The sequence below is a fragment of the Callorhinus ursinus genome, unplaced genomic scaffold (genome assembly GCF_003265705.2).
Source record: "Callorhinus ursinus isolate GAN/ISIS: 27379988/994484 unplaced genomic scaffold, GSC_fseal_2.0 scaffold54, whole genome shotgun sequence".
Lineage (NCBI taxonomy): Eukaryota > Metazoa > Chordata > Mammalia > Carnivora > Otariidae > Callorhinus > Callorhinus ursinus.
Genome location: NW_027397116.1, coordinates 338546 through 361093, shown reverse-complemented (window position 1 = coordinate 361093; position 22548 = coordinate 338546). Strand labels below are relative to the sequence as shown.

The following is a 22548-nucleotide window of genomic DNA, read 5'->3' as shown; positions in this document are numbered from 1 at the left end:
GACTTTAACGCTGTCTCAATAAAGTGAATTAACAGGAAGTACTTACAATTAAGATGCTTATAAATCATATATATATATATATATACATATATTTTAGGATGGAGAGAACTTCTTATATATTTTCTGAAAATAAAATTATCACTTGGTATGATGGACTCACATATGGCAGTATTCTAAGCATACACAACTTTTGTATACTTCATGATTGAACAAGATTCACGGACTATACCAGGCAGCCTCTAACATCACCCTCAGTGGACCCTGCATCCAGTATTCATACCGTTGGTACCATCCTATTGAGTGTGGGCTGTATTTAATGATTTGCTTCTAATGACTAAAATGCGGTAAAAGTTGGTGGGAGACCAAGTCTGCGGTTAGGCTACATAAAAGAGACGGTGGCTTCCAACTGGGGCACTCTCTTGTCTGCTCATTCTGAGGGGAGCCAGATGCCACGTTGTGAGCTGTTCTATGGAGAGGCTTATATGGCAAGGAACTGCGGGAGGCCTCCTGCCAACAGCTAGTGAGAGAGCGCAGCTTGCAGTCCAACAGCTCCTAAGGAGCTGAGTCCTAACAGCGATGATGTGAGCTTTCAGAGTGAGACAGCAGCCCCAGCTGGCAGCTTCACTGCGGCCTCACGAGAGACTTGGAGGCAGAGGTACCCAGCTAAGCTACCCGGGCTCTGATGCACAGGAGCTGTGAAATAATAACGGTGGTTTTAAGCCACTAAGGTCTCGGGTAATTTGTTACACAGCAATATATAACTAGTGCATTGAGCTACTAATACATTTTAAGGGAGAAGTAGACCAGTTAAACTGCTGACAGTGGCTAATCCGAAAGACATTTCAAATGCCTGAAATATACATCTAATTACTTTGTAACAGCAAGTTGACCTTAATAATATTTTTTAAACATTGACTAATACTAGAGTTAGTTTGAAAAGGCCAATTTGGAGGGGACAGTAAAAAAAAATCAAAAGGTTATATTAATGAAAAGATGTGGTCAGAAACTAAGAAACCCGGTTCCAAAGAAGTAGAACTCTAAGAGCAGAAGTGAACGACTAGTTTCCAATAGGCCTGAGAGAAATCTAGGGATTGTGAGTGAATGAAAAATGAAGGTGTAAAATAACATTGTTTTAAAAAACATGATAGGGGAATATAAAGATACAAAATAAAATATGAATATTGGTTAAGAAAACAACATGTACTGGCATTCCAACTTATTAGTGCTTTCTGATTTGGTGCAACTCAACCTCTTCAGGCCTCTGTTTCTTCATACATAAAAGAAGAATGGTAAGAATCCGTACGTTTCAGGGCTGTAACGCACTCAGCACAATGCTTGGCTCATGGGAACAAACCAAACAATGTTGATTCCTGTGATAATTATTATTTTCTGTCACAGTCTTAAATTATAATCCTGCTTTCAAAGAATTTCAGGTTACTTCACAGCTTGAGACACTTAGAAAGTTCAACAGAAAGTTCAGGAAACGAAAATTTAACCAGAGTTAAGAATAAGGATTGCTCAAGAAAGAAGACAAACCCACAGAATGAGTAAAAAAAATTTGCAAATCATGTATCTGATAAGTGACTGGTATCTAGAATTAAAAAGAACTCTTACCACCCAGTAATAAAAAGACAAAATAAGCAAACTGAAAAACGGGCAAATGATCTGATGGGACAGTTCTCCAAAGAGGATATGCAAGTGGCCAATAAACACACACGGTAAGACCCTCAATGTTATTAGCCACTGGTAAAATGCAAATCAAAACCGTAACTGACCTGCAGGGTGGATGTACTCAAAGGAAAAGGAAAAAAAAAAAGTATTGTCGAGAATGTTGAGTAAATGGAACCCTTGTGCCCATGTGGGGCATGTGAAGCGTGTAGCTCCTGAGGCCAACCGTTCGGCATTTATTCACTTGATTCACCTTCTTCATTACATATGCACAGTGTGGCCACTTCATCACTAAGTCAGCTGAATCAAAACAGGACATTAGCTGCTCAGTGGATACAGAAAGTTGCCAAAATTTTCTACTTTACAATAATTATGAAGAATCTTGTGTTTCATAATGAGAGAAAACTATTTTTGAAAGAAACATGGTAACATTCTATTCATTAATATAAATATAATTTAATCCTCAATGTTAAATCAGACATGCTACGGCTTAATATCTATTTGAGAATTTTTTTTTTTTTTTTTTTTTTAGGAGAGGGCGAGAGACAGAGGGCAAGGGGAATGGCCGAGGCAGAGAGAGAGAGACTCCTAAGCAGACTCCACAACCAGCGCAGAGCCCGACTTGGGGCTTGATCTCATGACCCTGAAATCATGACCTGAGCTGAAATCAAGAGTTGGAAGCTCAACTGACTGCGCCACCCAGGCGCCCCAAGAAACAGATTATTGAAACTAGGAAACGAACAAGGCTCTTGTAAAACTGGAAGCCAAAAATAATGATGACAAATTCAGTGAGCATTTCCCCTGTTGCAACTTGAATGCCTAAACAGTAATGTGTGGGAAAATACCATTGTTTAAAAAACAACAACAAAACTAAGTGGAAGGTGGAGATTTAATTCTTTGAGTTCATGGAAATTCATCATCAAAAAATAAACTCATGATTTACTGGCCCTTTAAAACATACAATTTAAGTAAAAATAATCGTCATCAGCCTTAGAAGTTACAGAATTTTAGAGCCCACAGGAAACTCAAGATCACCTGCCTCAACCATCTCATCAGTTCACAGATGAGGGCACTCAAACTGACCCACTTGCTGATGGGTCATGCATCCGCCTAAGGGCTGAGCAGGGCAAGAACTCAGGGCTTTGACTCTAAGTGTGGGCTGTTTTCCTGTGCTATGCTGAGGCTCACCCTTTCTGAAAAGGTGACAGTTCCCGTATTTGCAGAGAGCAAATGAGCCTCAAGTAGAGATATTCTTTAGGACCTTATGAACTAACAGTATCAGCTATCACCTAGCCTTCCATTAACTGAGTTTTTAAGATGGTTTAGGAAAATAGGTTGTTTAAAAAATACTTCTTTTAGTAACATTAAAGCCAAATTCATGGTATTTCTCCTTTGATTATTGTTTCCTTCTTCTCAACCCCTATGTTTAACCTTCTCTGATTATTCAAAATGCTGTTGATAGAAGGTTCTGGCCACTAATAAGCATCTGACTATCTTCCTATGTTCAGAGAATCTCCTATTTTATGAGGCAGAGCTGACCTCCCACTATATAAGTTTTAGTACCTGTGAGAAAATAGGAACTATATATTGGTCTCTGCCCCTGGTTCCTGGCAGAGTTCCTGAAACCTTGGAATTTCCTGGGTGACAGGAGTGTCTTTTGTTCTAATGAGATGACTCTGGGTGGGCTCCTGGATGGGAGCTGGCCACCAGAAAGACCAAGGCCTGATCAGAAGCTTGGAATTTTCGGCCCCACTCCCCATTCTCTGGAGCAGGGGGACGAGCTGAAATGGAGTTAATGATCCATCATGCCTATGCCCTACATGATGAAGCCTCCACAAAAATCCCACTAGTATGGGGGGAACCTCAGAACTTGGTTGTTACATACACACACACACCTGGAGGATGACATACCCCAACTCCAACAGGGACAAAAGTTCCTGCACTTGGGACCCTCCCAGATCTCGCCCTATGTATCTCTTCACCTTGCTGTTCATCTATATCTTTTATCATATCCTTTAATAGACTGGTCAATGTAAGTAAGTGCCCTGAGTTCTGTGGGCTGTTCTAGCAAATAAATCAAACCTGAGGACGGGGTCAGGAGAACCCTTGATTTATAGCCAATTCGGACAGAAGTTGTGGGTAACTTGGGGACCTGCTACTTGTGCTCGGCATCTGAAGTGGGGTGGGAGCAATCTCGGGGAAGAGAGCCCATCAGCTCAGAGATCTGATGCTATCTCCAAGTAGACGGTGTCAGAACTGAGTTAAATTTTAGGACAATGAGATCCTGTTATGGAGAACTGCTTGGTATGGGGGAACCCCCGACTCCAAACACATTTGGTGACCAGAAGTGTTCTAAGTGAGTAGTAAAGGAGAAAAACACAGGAGAAGGGAGGTATAGGTTTTTCTAGTACAGTTTCCAGACTTCCCGGTAACTAGGGTGTGAACACTGCCAATTCGATGCACCAGGCTCCAGACTACAAAGCAGCCTCGGCTATAAAAACCCCTCTGGAGAGGGAGAAGCATCTAGTGTCGAGAGCCAGCCATGGGGCAGGTCCCGAAGCAGAGTTTGGAATCAGTGTCATCAATGGTGCATGCTCTGTGAGGGTAACGCGGGGCTTTGTTTTTGCCTAACAAATCTCCAAGTCCCACTCTCTGGCTCTCCTAGAAATTCTGCTTAACTTACCAAATTCCGCTTAGATACCCTGTTATTTGACACTAAATTGATAAATTGATAAAATACCCTGTTATTTGACACTGATTGATAAAAGCGGCTAAAAGTTAAAAAAAATAAAAAGCTCTATTATATTATGAGCTTACCTAAGGCAGGGGTCTACCTATAATTTTCATATTAAATAGTATCTCAGCTCATAAAACGATTATCTAACATTTAGTAGGTTCTTAATAAAGATGGAATCGAATTGGCTGTTTACAAAGGCAGTACTTACTAAGTACATGCTCTATGAGGCTCTGTGGAATAAGAGGGAAGACAGCACTAACGGGGCAGTGTGTTTGCTAGAATGTGTGAGAACAGCACGATGAATTGAACTGAACTCAGCAGAGGGGGCAGGAGATTTTTCATGTTCATAGCCTAGTCCTTCTAATGGAACTTACCAGCTATCTTTGTCTGACTGCAGGCTGGTTTTCCTGGGAAAACACATGGCCATGTCTATACAAACGCTGATAGTAAATTCATTAGTGAGAAGACAGACTGTTTAATTTTCCTACTAAGTGATATGTTTTATTTTGAAAGTGGAACTCATCTATTGGTCTGGGACAGGCTAGTTTAGGGAAATGAGTAACATTTATTTACTGGGAAATGTGAAAGAAAAAAAAAAAGCTACGTTTAAGTACCACGGAAAAAGCAATCAAACTCTGAAATCAATGCTTGCTATATGTGGACGGAATGAATTTATAAAACAGTGCTTTAATGAGGTAAATTTATGATGTCAAGGAAGCTGGAGCTTATAGGCTCCCAGTTCGTTTCTTCGTATTTTTTTTTTTTAAAGATTTTATTTTTATTTATTCGAGAGAGAGAGAATGAGAGATAGAGAGCACGAGAGGGAAGAGGGTCAGAGGGAGAAGCAGACTCCCTGCCGAGCAGGGAGCCCGATGTAGGACTCGATCCCGGGACTCCAGGATCATGACCTGAGCCGAAGGCAGTCGCTTAACCAACTGAGCCACCCAGGCTCCCTCTTCGTATTTTAAGATAGGAAAAAAATCTTTTTGGTTTATCATGGAAAGTCCAGGGAACTAGTGGGTGAGTATGTCTATCTTATAAGAATATAAATATGGCATCTTTTTGTCGACCAGCATCCAAAATATGTGCTTAATATTAAAATACTGAGAGATGACCAGAACATAAATGCAGTAGCTTTTACTCTGAAATTATGGCAACATAAACTGGTATATTTAATTCTACTGTCTTGACTTCGTCACAAATGTGCTTCAGGGAAGGGCTGACGACACGTTAGGAGCTAGTGCTGGGGCCCCAGAGAGCGGGCCGTGAAGGACTCCTCAGACAGTTCAGTCACAGCTCCCTCCATCCCCTCACCACTTCAGCTGTGAAACGGATACAGTTATGTCACGGAGACTTGGTGACGACTGCCTGCAATTATCTATGTTAAAGAACCCCAAAATATGCTTCATATACATGGCAGGTGCTCACAAAAAGAGGAACTAAACCTGAATTTGCAACTTAAAACTATTTAGGAATATAAGCAATGGGTGATTAAAAAGCGTTCTGTTTGGGGGGAAAAAAAAAACAAACCTCCAAAATATTTTAAACTGTGATATACACTGAGTGAATCTTGTAAATGCCTAATTTTCTATATTTCTACTCTCTCATTCTGACAGTATAGCTCGTATTTACATACTGTTTTTACTCATTTTGTACCATAATTTTTTACATTATTTAACCCTGGATATTTATCACTTTAAAATGGGAAAATTATAGAAGTATCTGTCAATTAGGGTGGTCCCTGCTTCGGAAAACTGTAAGGTATGTGGCACTGCTAATTATGTTGTGTTCTCAAATGTATTATAATTTAGTGCAAAAGTCATACAGTAATCAGTGATGGAGTGAGGGGGTCTTCTCAAAAAACACAGAAATGTCTTCTAAGATACACCTCACCTTTCCCCACATCAAATACTATGTCATTCTGCTTCAAATATAAAAAATGGTTTTATGTTTCCAAAGAATGTCCTTGGTATAAAAAACATTACCTTTCAGGTGGCTCAGTCGGTTAAGTGTCTGACTCTTGACTTTGGCTCAGGGTCATGATGTCAGGGTCATGAGATCGAGCCCCACGTCGAGCTGGTTGTGGAGCCTGCTTAAGATTCTCTTTCCCTCTCCCTCTCCTCCTCCCCCGCTCCTCTCTAAAAACCAAACCAAACCAAACCAAACCAAACCAAAAAACATCACCTTTCACATTTAACTCAAGCGCTCTGCCTGGGGACGTAAAGATCTGGCTTCAGGTCACAGGTCCATCAGCAGTCTGCCTCCCCCAACCTGTTTTCTTACCCATACGTAACATAAGGCTGTGTTAGACTGTCCCTAAGTTCTCGTCCAGCTCTGAGATTCTCTCTGATCTACGAATGTCCTGTTTCCCAGTAAGATTAGCTCTCTGAAGACATAAATCACATCCCAGAGTCCCTCTGAAAGCCGCACATGACTTAGCAGGGTGCCATGTGACAGATACTTGCAAACCTGAGCCACGACTGCATTACCCTATAAAACAAACAGGGAACTGGGTTATCAAAGCTCAGAAAATGGAGCAATGATTACAAACTAGCCATTATTTAACACTTATAATGGGGTCTTAGTGATCTTACTTTTCAGTCAAGCAAATGCTCTAGGCAGTAAGAAGCTGGGAGAAATGATTAATAGGACAGTTTCTCTGTGAAGTAGTCTGTCCTTCTGTCTCCATAAACCACCACAGTGTCCCGACTTTTAGATGTGCTCTTGGTACACTGTGACAGGCAGCATGGCAAGCAGCCTCTAAGATGCCCCCCGACCCCCACCCCCGGGTACTCACACCCTCGTGGAGTGCCCCCTACAACATCCCAGGTGCGGTCTGTGCAGTTTACAGCATGCGGGGGAGGTGACGGCATGTCACTTCCGCAATTAGGTGTAAAAGCCTGGCTTCTGTCTGGTGAGTTCTCTCACTTGCTCACCTTCTTGCCCTCATGGATCGGTTGATCTGGGGGAAGCGCCAGGAAGGGGCCCTCAGGTGAGGAGCTGAAGCCTGCTGCCAACAGCGCGTGAGCCTAGGAACAGATCCTTCGGCCCCAGTCAAATCCTCAGCTCCACCCACAGCCTGATTACAACCTCACAAGAGACTTGGGGCCGGACCCACCCCGCTAAGCTCCCACATCCCTGTGCGCCAGACACTGAAGTAATCAATGTTTGTTCAAACTGCTATTTCTCGACTAGATGATTATAACTTTGTCTTTGTAAAAAGTATCGCCCCCTCTAATCCATCCTTGCCATCAGGGAAATATTTGAAACATGATTCTACTTGTGCCTCTCCTCTGCCCAAAATCTTTTAGTAGCTCCCTATTACTCACAGGGTAAAATCACAACTCCGCATCATGTCCTACAGGCCTTCGTGAACTGGCCTCTGCTGGCTTCCTCTGCACCTCAAGGCACTTTTAATGCCCCAAGTAGGCTAACTAGTTTTCTTGTTCTGATATCCCTATTATACTGTTCCCTCTGCCCAGAATGTTCACACACTTGGCCAATCACATGAATCCTTCAGGATTCAGTTCAAAGATCACTCTGTGTGTGTGGATTTAATTGATTACCTTTTTCTCTTGGATACAAATGACAGTGCCTAGCTTGCAGAGAGGCTTTATACATTTAATTCAATCCAACACATTTTGTTGAGCACCTACTGTGTGTCGGGCACTTATTTTTTCCTAAGGCACTAGGAATAACAAGAGATATTAAACAAACAGGGTCCCTACCCTTAAAGAGCCTACAGTTTAGCAGGTGAGACAATAAGCTACCGATTATAAATGATATGAATGTTACAAAAATAAGGGAGTTCAGAGTATTCTGGGCAGGGGAGGGGGCAGAGGGGCACCTAACCTATTCTATGGGCTTAGGAAAGCTTTCCCTGAACGTCTGAGTAAGGGATTTAAGAAAGACTTTATTAAGAAAATGTTAAATCAGGATAAAAACAGTCCAAAAATCAAAATCAGGAAGCAAAATGGAAGAGACATGGTTTGGTAATGATATATGTGAAAGGAACCATGGACTGGAATTGACAAAAGGCACACTGTAGGTTGTAACTGGAAAAAACACTTTGATGTCATCATTCAAAATACACTGCATAAAATCTGGAGATACTCCATTATGCTCCGTATTCATAGCCCTCCATAAGAGGTGGAAAAACCAGAACCCATCCAGAAGAGAGTGACCACAGAATGGAGGCCACAAGAAGAACAGCTTCTGAATACTGGAAGGCCGTGGTGTATGAAGGCTCAGAGGATATATACAGAGTACAAATAGCTAGAGGTCTGTCATGTGGAAGAAAGATTATATTCATATATAATCCTGTGGGTTTATAAGGTAGAATGAGGAAGAGACAAAAAAGGAACAATTTGCAAATTGCTAGAGCTATTTAAGCCCCTATTAAACCCCTCAGCCTTGATCCTCGGAGGGGACAGTAGCTAAAGTGGTGGGCCAGGGCACCTGGGAGGCTCAGTTGGTTAAACATCTGCCTTTGGCTCACATCATGATCTCCAGGTCCTGGGATCGAGCCCGACGTCGGGCTCCCTGGTCAGTAGGGAGTCTGCTTCTCTCTCTCTCTCCCTTTGCCCCTCCCCATTGCTCATTCTCGCTTTCTCTCAAATAAATAAATAAAATCTTAAAAAAAAAAAAAATAAAGTTGTTGGCCACTGAGTGAAATGTGGCAGAAGGAAACTCTGACACTAGCAGGGAGTTAGCGTGGATGGCTGTACCAAAGCCTCTGACCCCTGATATTTTATGGCTGGACAACATGAGTATTAGTGAGTCTTTCTCTGTCCTAATCTATACTGTAGTTATACCAAGTGAATCACATTTCCCACAAGGTTCTGTCCTGTATAGTAAGTAGAACGAAAACAAAGACATGGGCTTTGGATATCCTCATAGAGGCTAACCATATGGTCTTCCTAACAACCCCACTCCTAGCAACAAACTATTTTACAGTTCACATTTGTCTCATTATTAATCTAAATCTTATGTTTAAGGCATGCAATTGTTTCTGTAAAATCTGTAATAAATATGGAAGAAACTATGGATATTTGGTTAAGTTCAAAGGCATTTCTTGCCTGATGTACTCAAGATTCCCAAAGCAAAAGCTCTAACAATCTGTATCCATATTTTCAATTGCAACATTCTAGATTCAGAAAAATACAGATTTCTGAGGACTCTTTCACCTTTACTTGTGAAAGCCCAAGAAGAGGAGCAGTCTCCAAGAATTATAGCATCTTTGACACGGATGTCCCTGAGATGACGCTGCCCTATCACCCGTTCTCAGCTGTGTCTTAAATAACAAAAAAATCACCAGCAAGTCCTGAAAGAACTATGTAGCACTCCACAGAAAGTTAGGATTCCTACTGTTTCCAGCTGGTATCATCGCAGAAGAGAAAACAGAGGAGTTGAGCCTGTGCTTGTTAAGTAGTTCTTCAGAGAAACAGAAACTCGAGATTACGTGAAATGGTTCAATCTTCCGACTCACTACAAAGTCCCTGATTTTCCAGTACAAAGATAAATCCATTCTGAGGAGCTTAATATGTGTAAAATAAAGAAATAATTCAGATTTTGAACAGTTAGTAGGAACCTCAAACCAACTCTGTTGGCTTAAATAGATTCTGATCTCTAGTTTTTATTAGTCGAAAGCTAAACCATCTGTTTTGAGTAGAAACAGATTTTTGCCACAAGGGAGAAAGAGTGAAAGTGATCTCACTGAGAGCTGACGGGACCTGGAAGGTCTTTTCGGTGCAGCGGGCTCGGCAACTGGCTCCTTTGGGGCAAGGAAGTACTGATATCCTGGAAGATGCAGTGCAGCCTGATCCGAGGTAAACCTCTGGAGGCTCATGAAAGTTCCCACAGATTCAACAGTTTATTAGTAAATCAAATACTAAAAAAGACAAACTACTCATGAAAAAAATGGACCTGTGCAACTGCCAATAAATCCTCAAAGCAGTATCACTCTCAACAAAGTGGTAAGTCTTCAGGTACAGAAAGGCAGATCCACCATTAATCTCGTCTCTTCCATTTCAAAATCCTATCTTCAGACTTACTTTGCAGGAGTGGGTTCAGAAGAGGCCACACCAAGTGGGGCTAACCGAACAGTTTGGGAGGCGCTAAGAATGGTTACCCTGACGACTTCGCCCAGAGGAAACGAGGGTGGCAAGAAACAGCTACTTTACCATCGTGCAATCAGCTTCTGCTCCCTCCTTCAGTTGCCAGGCGCAATAGATTTTCCGTTTGAGATTTCTCTGGACACTTTTCCTTTCTCTCCATTCCAGGCCTTTCACAACCTCACCCCTACTTGGTGCAATGCATCCTAGCTCATCTTCCCTAACTTTTGTTCAGTGACGGACCTCAGCTGGCTTAACGGTCTCTTGACAGAGCTTTCGGAGTGTAATTTTTATGCCGGAGAGCTTAAAGGCACTGCCCGAACTCGTTAATGACCGACATCACATAGCTGCATCCCCTGCAGCAAACACGACTTCTCATCCTCTTCCACTCGAGTGCCCTCCTCACTGTCTCCTCCCAGACACTTTACTCAGTCCCAGCTCAGCGCATGACGGACCGCCACAGCACGCAGCTGCTGCTCATCTGCCCACCCAGTACCCACTCCTTCCGTACTGAGCCAAATCTGTATTTTTTTTCAGATCACAGTGTGCCTAGTAAAAGCACTCCACCCCCAAACTGCTAGAACTCATACAGGAATTCAGTAAAGTGGCAGGATATAAAATCAATGCACAGAAATCAGTGGCCTTCCTATACACCAACAAGACAGAAGAGAGAGAAATTAAGGAGTCGAATCCATTTACAATCGCACCCAAAACCATAAGATACCTAGGAATAAATCTAACCAAAGAGGCAAAGAATCTGTACTCAGAAAACTATAAAATACTCATGAAAGAAACTGAGGAAGACACAAAGAAATGGAAAAACGTTCCATGCTCATGGATTGGAAGAACAAATATTGTGAAGATGTCAGTGCTACCTAGAGCAATCTACACATTCAATGCAATCCCCATCAAAATACCATCCACTGTTTTCAAAGAAATGGAACAAATAATCCTAAAATTTGTATGGAACCAGAAGAGACCCCGAATAGCCAGAGGAATGTTGAAAAAGAAAAGCAAAGCTGGCGGCATCACAATTCCGGACTTCCAGCTCTATTACAAAGCTGTCATCATCAAGACAGTATGGTACTGGCACAAAAACAGACACATAGATCAATGGAACAGAATAGAGAGCCCAGAAATGGACCCTCAGCTTTATGGTCAACTCATCTTTGACAAAGCAGGAAAGAATGTCCAATGGAAAAAAGTCTCTTCAACAAATGGTGTTGGGAAAATTCGACAGCCACATGCAGAAGAATGAAACTGGACCATTTCCTTACACCACGCACAAAAATAGACTCCAAATGGATGAAAGACCTAAATGTTGAGACAGGAGTCCATCAAAATCCTAAAGGAGAACACAGGCAGCAACCTCTTCGACCTCAGCCGCAGCAACTTCTTCCTAGAAACATTGCCAAAGGCAAGGGAAGCAAGAGCAAAAATGAACTATTGGGACTTCATCAAGATAAAAAGCTTTTGCACAGCAAAAGAAACAGTCAACAAACCAAAAGACAACTGACAGAATGGGAGAAGATATTTGCAAATGACATATCAGATAAAAGGCTAGTATCCAAAATCTATAAAGAACTTCTTAAATTCAGCAGCCAAAGAACAAATGATCCAATCAAGAAATGGGCAGAAGACATGAACAGACGTTTTTCCAAAGAAGACATCCAAATGGCCAACAGACACATGAAAAAGTGCTCAACATCGCTCAGCATCAAGGTAATCCAAATCAAAACCTCAATGAGATACCACCTCACACCAGTCAAAATGGCTAGAATTAACAAGTCAGGAAACGACAGATGTTGGCGGGGATGCGGAGAAAGGGGAACCCTCCTACACTGTTGGTGGGAATGCAAGCTGGTGCAGCCCCTCTGGAAAACAGTATGGAGGTTCCTCAAAAAGTTGAAAATAGAGCTACCATACAAGCCCGCAATTGCACTACTGGGTATTTACCCCAAAGATACAAATTTAGGGATCCGAAGGGGTCCGTGCACCCCGATGTTTATAGCAGCAGTGTCCACCAACAGCCAAACTGTGGAAAGAGCCAACATGTCCATCGACAGATGAATGGATAAAGAATATGTGGTATATATATACATTGGACTATTATGCAGCCATCAAAAGGAATGAGATCTTGCCATTTGCAATGACGTGGATGGAACTGGAGGGTGTTATGCTGAATGAAATAAGTCAATCAGAGAAAGACATGTATCATATGACCTCACTGAGATGAGGAATTCTTAATCTCAGGAAACAAACTGAGGGTTGCTGTAGTGGTGGGGGGTGGGAGGGATGGGGTGGCTGGGTGATAGACATTGGGGAGGGTATGTGCTATGGTGAGCGCTGTGAATTGTGCAAGACTGTTGAATCACAGATCAGTACCTCTGAAACAAATAATACAATATATGTTAAAAAAAAAAAAAAAGAAGAAGATAGCAGGAGGGGAAGAATGAAGGGGGAGAAATCGAAGGGGGAGATGAACCATGAGAGACAATGGACTCTGAAAAACAAACCGAGGGTTCCAGAGGGGAGGGGGGTGGGGGGATGGGTTAGCCTGGTGATGGTATTAAAGAGGGCACGTTCTGCATGGAGCACTGGGTGTTATACACAAACAATAAATCATGGAACATTACATCAAAAACTGTACGTAATGTATGGTGATTATATATAAGAAAAAATGAATCCAATTTATTTAAGACAATGTTTAGTTAAGGTTTTCTGTTACTTGCAGCTAAATGCAAGCCTTACATTAAAAAATCTCCTCCTCCTCATCCTCCTCTAAGTTTCCTTTACAGTCCAGTTCAAGTTTTACTTCCCAAGGTACCAAGATCCTAGTATCTATCATAGTCTTCAAATTTTTGATCCGATGCCAGAGGCATTATGATTTATAACTACCCAGAACTTGATTTCTCTTAAAAAATTAATCAGTATGTTGTTTCCGGTTTAGAACTGATCTAAATCATCACTATTGGTCTAGGCCCGGCTCGTGATTTAACATCACTAGAGAAGGTAAGCTAAAAAGGGATCTAAGGAATTGAGCCAAATGTTACCAACATTGTAAAGGTAATGTCATATTCTGCCTCCCACGGGTGACTGTCTTCTCACGAGGAAACTGCCAGTTCAACACAGGGGATCAACATGAAGACTCAGGTCTTTATGAAGACACTGTTTATCACAGCTAGTATGGTCAGTGTTAACACTCCCCATTATACCTGCCAGCTAGACCTAATTTATAGATCTGTGGATATATATTGAAAGAAAAAAATCTTTCTTTTTTGTGACTAGTGTCATTTTTCTCCTTTTGTCAGTAGAAATTCTCAGTGTGGAAACTGTACTACTGCTTTCGTAGTGAGTCAAAAGTCAAATATTTGACTATATGTTTTTAAAATATTTAAAACACGGTTGGAAGAGAGGACTCAACTCACTCAACTGTCTAGACTCAATTACAGAACACTGAAATGGAAGAAATGCAAGGTTGTAAATATATTTTTAAGAAAGTAGATAACCTGCAGGCCTTTAAGAAAAAGAGAATTTATAAGACTAAAAGGCACAACTTTTAGGCACAATTCTCTTACAGACAACCAGCCTGCTTGTGCAGAACATGTCTAAAACAGGACAGTTTCCAAATACATTTTCTTTGGGATCACAGTTTTATGAAACTGGTGATCATCAAAAGCAGTTGTATCAACATTCTCTTATTATTAAAACCAACACATTTGGTGAGTTGGTTTGCTTCCTGCCCTTCTATTACATCCTCTTCAACTAAAAAGATGTTTCACTGCTAATAAGTTCTTCTAGATTTTTACATGGAAATTACCCTGAGATTAAATATAAATACAGTGTAGCCTTCTAGTCATTTGTTCATCTACTTGAACCCTTACCAAGGACAGGGTAGAATTAGAATAGTTTTCTCTTTACTACTCAGGTACCACACTAAGTTAGGTACATGATTCACAGAGAGAAGGGGAACAGTAGAACCAAATCAAAGTGTTGGTCAGATTGCGCATCTGCTAGTGGCTGTGTTCATTCCCTGTGAAAGACGTCTACAAAGTAGCTACCATTAAAAATAAGATCTCTCCTATGGTCTCTTTTGTTGAATTACTTATGAAGAAAGAAAGGAAATGAGCAGTTTTACCACAACATAAGTGGAAATAATTTAAAAGCAGGAAATGTTGACTTATAGTACAAGGAAAACTTCCAGAATCCCTTTTTTATAAATAGCAATAGCCTCTAATTTATCATCCACTGCTCTGCCAACCATCTGCAATCATTTTTTAAAAGCTTTTTTTTAAAGCATACCTAGCATTTCATTTTATTTCAATTCAGTGTGAAGACTTCTTCAAAGACAGACTTTATCTTACAGTTTCACTAACCTGTTTTCAACTGTCACATGAGACAAAGGATATCAAGTATCAAAGAGAATGCAAAATGAAAGAAATTACAAAAGTTAAATTGGCATAGAAAAGATAGAATGATGTAACTAGCATTTTCTAAATGGCATGAATTTCACACCCTTATCCTGCTCTCTTTAGCAATTTCTTTTTTTTTTTTTTAATTTTATTTATTTTTGACAGAGAGAGAGTGTGTACAAGCAGGGGAAGCAACAGGCTCCCCCCTCAACAGGGAGCCCCATGCGGGCCTCGATCCCAGGACCCTGGGATCACGACCTGAGCCGAAGGCAGACGCTTAACCGTCTGAGCCACCCAGGCGCCCCTTTGGCTATTTCTTGTATAGACTTTTTTCCATAGCTCAAAACCACAAAGTAGAGTCATTATGTGTTATAATTTAAGATCAGATATTGACTTGGGAATCTAATTTACTTTGCCCAAATTGGAAAATCAAATTCCTCTTCCCAAATATCCCTATCCAGGGAACTACAGAAACCAACTGCTCAATAAAAATTTGACTTTGTCTTCCACCACCCTCTCCAAAATCCTACAGGCACCACTAAAGTCAGAGAGAGGGATCAAACCCAGAACTCATGTTCCTTTCCAAGGTACAAGTAACTTTTGAACTCAGAAATGGCAGAAAATATATTTTATTCAACTTTCTTAAATTCTTACCCTGCTCAGGATGAAAAACTTTTATGTTAGAGATATCCTCACAACATCTCTGCCCTTGCAAGAAACAGGTGCCCAAATGTTGCTAAGTGATATAGTATTGCCTGTCAAATTCATGTACCCAATAAGCCAAAGAAATCCATCTCTGGAACTTGAGAGTTCAACTTTTTTGCATGTGCTTTCTTTTGTAGAACAATTGTTGAAAAGGAGGTTAATAGTTTCAATTCACTCTTTACAATGAATTCCAAATCTCAACCAATATGGTAGAGAGGTAACTAGTAAACAAATTAATTTATATTTGGAAAGATTAGACGAAACTGAACTTGCCAATGGTTTTTAGTCATATGAAGAATTAAAACAGTAAAATCTTTCAAGTGACCACAAAGTACTGACCAAATAACATTTACCTCACTTATTCAGCCATTCAACAAACCTGAGTCCATCAAATTCAAAACACAGGAATTGCATTGTATTCTGCTCTCAAACGAATGTGCACAGACTTACACCATAAGGAACAGAGTGGTATAAAAATCTACCTTAAATTCTGGAACCCCAAATATTTTTGATATTCATACATCTGTCTTTAATACTGAAATAACAATATAACAATTAATTAGAACATACGTTATACACTTTCTGAAATCCTGGCTGTGTTATTCAGTGGTTGTACAATCAGTACAAATTAACTCTGTTGGGCTTTAATGTCTACCAGAGCGCCTCATCTTGCAATTTTCCTACACCAGACACTGCTCTAGGAGCTGGGCTGTAAGCAGCAAACATAACATAGGAAACCAGTTTCCTGTCCTCACAGAGGAGGACAAGCTGGCTAAGCTGAGCGACAAGGAGACAAAGGCAGAAAATGAGACAAGCCACGGTATCAGGAAAGCCTACAAGATGAAGTGTTTCAAAAGAAGGGTATGTCAAAAATATACTTCAGGGGAATGGCTGCAAAAGGGTACGAGGAGACTTTCTGAAGTAATGAAAACATCTGTATCATGACTGATGGGTAGGTTCACAACTGTATACATTTGTCAAAACTCATTAAACAGTACACAGAAAATTGTTGATTTTTACTGTATATTATGTTATACCTCAGCGACTCTGGTTTCTAAAAAGTGTGTATGTCAGGAAAGACAATTTTTTACAGAAGGCAAGAGTTCTAAGATGAAAGAATACTAAAGAGGTGTGCCAAGTGGGTGTAACGTATGGTCTTTGACTCGATTCTGTATCCCTCCCCACAAAAAGCTATAAAGAGCATTTTAGGGGCAAACTGGAAATGTGAATATGGACTATATATTAAACTGCATAGTATCAACGCTAAGCTTTTTTTTTTTTTTAAGTGTGGTCATTTTCTTGTGCTTATGTAGGAGAATACCCCTTTCTTGGAGATGCATATTCAGGTATTTGGGGGTAAAATAAGAATGTCTGCAATCTAGGCTCAAAAGGTTCAGAAGAAAGAACATATGAGTGTGGAGGAGAGACCAGGAGATAAGCAGATGAAGGCAGCGAGTACAAGGCACTCTTTTCAAGAGCGTTTCCCTGAAGGACAGCGGAGAAACAGGACGCGGCATTAAGTCTCCCCACACCAAAGGTCGTATGGAGACGTTGTGTATGTTGAACCGGTAGAGAAGAGGCTGATGGCGCAGGACAGAAGGGGTATCAGTGGAGAAGCAAAGTCTCTGAAACCGTGAGAGGGGCTGGGACACAGGGTCCAAAAGACAGGCATCACCTTAGGTGACGTGGAAGATGATGGTGACAACGGGGCACGAGTGTCTACGCTGGAAATGGCCAGGCACTACTGAAAGCATTCTTACTCATTTAATTCTCACACCAACTCTAAGATACAGGTATTACTAATACCTCCTTTTACAGATGAGGAAGCTGAGGTACAGAAAAACTAAATACCTTGCCCAGTGACACGTATCTAATAAAGAGCCACCTGAGCTTCTGGAACCCAACGGAAGAGACCCCCCTCCGCCCGGCAGGGCAGGCCGGGTCTGGGCGCCGCCGCAGCAGCTGCGCGCCCGGCAGCGGCAGATGACGCGGCTCTGCCAGGAGTCCCTCTGTCTTCTCAGCGTGGCGTGTGGGGAGTTCGTCGGCGGAGGGGGTGTTGGCGATTTGAGAAGAGAGGGTGAGAAGTTCTTGCTTCAGACAGAAGGCAAGGGAAATTACGAGCCACGGCAGTACTGAATGCCCCTCTGGAATTAGTCGTCATAAATTTGCAATCTACTTGTCCTGACTAGACGGTATCTTCTGGCCGTTTTCTTTTTTTTTAAGATTTTATTTATTTATCTGAGAGAGAGAGAGAATGAGAGAGAGAGAGCACGAGAGGGAAGAGGGTCCGAGGGAGAAGCAGACTCCCCGCCGAGCAGGGAGCCTGATGCGGGACTCGATCCCGGGACTCCAGGATCATGACCTGAGCCGAAGGCAGTCGCTCAACCAACTGAGCCACCCAGGCGCCCTCTTCTGGCCGTTTTCAGGGCTTGAGAGTAGGCCTAAAGAGGACAGCTGGGTTTAGCTAGGGAGGGACTTTTACAGACAAGTGACACCCAGGAAAAAAAGCAGCCAGGGAGTAAGTAAGGGGGATGCCAGAGAGCGGTGAAAGCGTGGGGGGTGGAATCTCGGCTAGATAAGGGGGAACACATGACCATCATGAACGTGATCCATACGGAAAAAGTGGTGGGGTCGGAGGTCTGGAGACTGTGAGGTCAGAGGGTAGTTGGGAGTGTGGGTTCACAGTAAGAAGTAAGCAGGAGTGGGCTGCGTGGAGAGGGTATTTCAAGCGCAGTGCCATTACTGATGAGGCGATCCAGCGTATGACCATGTGGATGGGAGGCCGAGGGTACAGAATAAAAGACAACAGGATAGGGGTGCCGGGACGGCTCAGTCGGTTGAGTGTCCAACTCTTTATTTTGGCTCAGGTCATGACCTCAGGGCTCTGAGATGGAGCCCCGAGTCTGGCTCCCCACTCAGCAGGGCGTCCGTTTCTCCCCCTCTCTCTCTCTCAAATAAATAATCTTAAAAAAGGAAAAGAAGACAATGGGATCAAAAGAGGCCAGGGTGCTGGATGAATCCTCTCTCTGAATGCTGAAGTTACACAGAGAGGTAGAAAAAGCAGCGGTGGAGAGTCATCAGTGAAGATGGGACAGAAGACAGCGACAAACCAGAGTAAGGGGAGTAAAGCCCTACATTATACACTTTAAGATGTTGGGGGGAGCTGGAGGGGAAAGATGGCGAGACCATCTGGAAGCTGCAGTGGGGAGCAAGGATATACCCACCCCACCTGTAGGCTCAGAGGCATATAAGGTGAGGGGGCAAAATCAGATTCTAACCCTCAGAGCAAGAAGGTGGAGGGACTGTTCAGAAAGAGACTGAGGATACAGCACAACACTTGGCACGTGGTAGATATTCAGCCAGTATTTCTTGAATTTGAATCTTAACTTTTCGAATAGTTTACTATACCCTAAAAAGGAAAAAACTAAATTTATTTATAAAGAAATCAAAACCAGATTAAAAAGGAAATGATCTTCTAATGATTATATTTTTCAAATCCATGAAAGGCTCATTTTCAAAAATTAGTCCCCTGGCCAAGATCAACAGAGTCAAACAGCATCATATTGTTTTTGGCTTAGTAAACATGGAAAACTCACTGTCATAAAATAAAACCAGGCATTCTCTTGCATAAGAATTCAATATCAGAACAAAATTAAGTGAATTCTGTCTTGTTGAAGCTTAGATAATAGCCTTTCTGAGCATAAGCTGACCAGAACTTAAATCTACTATGGTTCAAGCAGAGAAACCCAAATCCCTATGAAATAAGAATAAATGACATTTCCTAAACATATTCTTTGGAGTGTAACACAGTACACTTTGGAATATACTGTCCTTCTTGAAGTAGTAGTAGGACCGCTCCATGAAAGCTTTGGAGGTATGCCTTTACTGAAGAAAGATAAGTTCTTCTCAATGTTACAGTTTTTGCTTTTTTTTTTTTTATTTGTTCTAAATGTCTTTGTAAGACTAAGAAAATGTCGTAATTCTTTTACGCTTTAGCAAAACAAATGTTTTATTTTCTATCTATAAAGCTGCCTCAGGGTGCCTGGGTGGCTCAGTCGGTTGAGTGTCTGATTCTTTATTTTGGCTCAGGTCATGATCTCAGGGTCATGAGATTGAGCCCCACATAGGGCTCTGTGCTCAGTGGGGAGGTCTGCTTGAGATTCTCTCTCTCTCTCCCCCCCCTGCCCCACCCCCTGCACATGTATGCACACACACACTCTCTCTCTAAAATAAATACATCTTAAAAAAATAAAATAAAACAAGCTGCCTCCTAAGCATTTCTTTTTTTCTTTTTTTAAGAGAGGGAGGGTGGAGTCGGGCAAAGGGAGATGGAGAGAGAGAATCTTAAGCAGGCTCCACGCTAGGCGGGGCTCAATCTTACAATCCTGAGATCATGACCTCCTAAGCATTTCTTTTTTTTTTTCCCTTAAGATTTTATTCATTTATTTAATTTTAGAGAGAGAACTTGAACAGGAGGGGGGCAAAGGGAGAGAATCTCAAGCAGACTCTGCACTGAGCATGGAGGCCAATGTGGAGCTCAACCCCATGATCTCAGGAGATCATGACCTGAGCCAAAACCAAGAGCCAGCCGCTCAACTGACTGAGCCACACATGTGCCCCTATGACCTCTAAGCATTTCTAATAAGCAGTCTGCACACAGCTCAATGAAATTCTATAGTCCTCTATGGTCTTAAAATGTACAATGAACATCTAATACTTTTTCTCTAAGACTAAATTTTACTGGGATTTATCTAGAATCCCTGGTTTTTGTTTTTAACAATTATATTTGGTTGTTTAACTATGATCATCAATCACAATGTGGACTGGTTCAACTGCAGGTTACTTCAAAAGGCTCTTCACTTTTTGGCTTATTCATAAACTATGAGGTTCTTACTACTAGATAAAAAGTGTACTAGTAGTTCCATTATACCAGATAAATGAATTCGGGAAGGATAGCCAATCCTCCTAGTGTCATTAGAGCCTAATATGATGTGTCAGAGAAAGCAATCAGTCAACAATATACACTGTATTCATTTACAACACACAGCTGGCATTGGGAGTAAGAGATTCTCTTTTCCATGAAGAACCCAGCTGCAAGTAATCTCTACTAAATTTCTTTAGTACTTTGTATATTCCTTATGGGACCTTCTCTTTGGAGTACAGTGATTTCTGGGCTTATTTTTCTTTCTAGATTATAAGCAAGATGCCTTAACATCTTTAGATGGTCTCAAGTATTACAGCATTATTTGTAATTTATTTAATAACCCAGCACTAGTAGGAGAACAGAATGGAATAGTAACACTATCAATACCAAATTCATCAGTATTATGGACTAAATAGGCTTGTGATGTTTGGTCTGGGAATCATGTCACCATTTACATAATACAGGTAACTGCTTTGAGTTCCCAAAACCCAACTTACAAATTCACCCTCAGAACCCAGCAGGGAATTCTTACACTGTATGTATAACCAGAAAGGCTACAGTAAGTCTGTAGAGCAGTCAAGATGCTAACCTTTCCGATTTTGTAAGAGAATGAATTTTTTCTCTTAAAAATACAGTAATTTTAAAAGTAACTTTAAAGTAAATCTTTTAATTTTTTAAAGTTATTTTTAAAGAGAGTATAGGAATTTAAAAATAATCTTTTGTGAAAAAAGTGGGAAAATGTTTCAAAATTAATGCATGGATATATATCTGACCAACCAAACATTTTAAATGGCTTTTGGTTAATCCAGAGAATACTATTAAACAAAGCAAACTTACATCGTTCATAAACCCAATTTCAACTTACCATTTATGTTTATTGCTGGTAATACTATTGACATCTTTGGTCTTGAGGTCTTGTTGTGGGTCGTGGCCGGTAGCAGCAGGTGATCCTAAGAATAACAAGCAACAACCTGTTATAACTGGCTTAGTCTTATAATAGGCCCAAGTCAGAGTTTCTAAGATGCCAACATTTCATTGGGATCATAAACAAAAATGACATTTTTTATTTTAACTTGGCTCAGAGGTAATTAACTACAAATCATCTTATGATTTACTGAGTGTCTATCATTTCCAGGTGCTATGTAGTATTCTTGGAATACTCCTAGGTTCTGATAACATACATGTTGTGGCGTACTTTAAAGGGTACTGGCCAAGGAGTCTGAACAGAAGGACTGTAATTCTAGATCGGCCGCTAAGAGCTGTATGATCTGGGTCTGTTTCCAATCCTGTAAAATGAGGAGGCTAGACTAGATAATATCACAAGATACTGAAATTATCTATCCAATACAGTCATTTTCACTTTTTTTTTTTTTTAAGAGGAGGAACATTTCTGCCCTCCTCCCAATTCTGATCCCAAATTGCTGGTATATAAAGCAGACATTCTGTTTGCAGTTTGTAGTAAGGCCAGAGCCTGGAACTTTGTCTGCTTAGCCTCCTCTTCCTTTGAAGCAACCACAGCATTAGATTTCTTTTGGTAAGCAATAAGTATATACTAAAGAAGATGTATAGTTCTTGCCCTTAAAAAGCATATACTTCAATGGAAGAATTAAAAAAAATTATAAATGCACGTCTAGCACAATTATAAAGTTCCAAATGTAATAATGCCAACATTGGATAATCTATAAATGACCCATGGCATCTGAGGTTTCTGGTTTCCAACCACACAAATACTAAAAGTAAGATGAGCCAAGAGGAGTCTGGCTTCGAAAAAAGGGGAGTATGTGTGTTTTGGAAAAGGTATGTATGACTGCAGGTATTCCAAAGCGGATTATACGACTTATAACTTTGTTATGAACTACTGTTTAAACATCAATAACTCCTTTTTCCTAGCAAAAACATAGGAATTGTCACGAAAGAAAGAAAGAAAGAAAAAGAGAGAGAGAGAAAGAAAGAAAGAGAGAGAGAGAGAGAAAGAAAGAGAGAGAGAGA

The 22548-nt window shown here is 41.1% G+C and overlaps 1 protein-coding gene across 1 annotated transcript in view; it reads right to left on the bottom strand.

Moving 5' to 3' along the window:
- Window positions 1-22548, bottom strand: part of ATF6 (activating transcription factor 6) — a 207380-nt gene that overhangs the window by 36073 nt on the left and 148759 nt on the right. The window contains exon 16 of the mRNA XM_025892064.2: window positions 21425-21509. Coding sequence (XP_025747849.2) covers window positions 21425-21509 — 85 coding nt within the window. The remainder of the gene's footprint in view (window positions 1-21424; window positions 21510-22548) is intronic.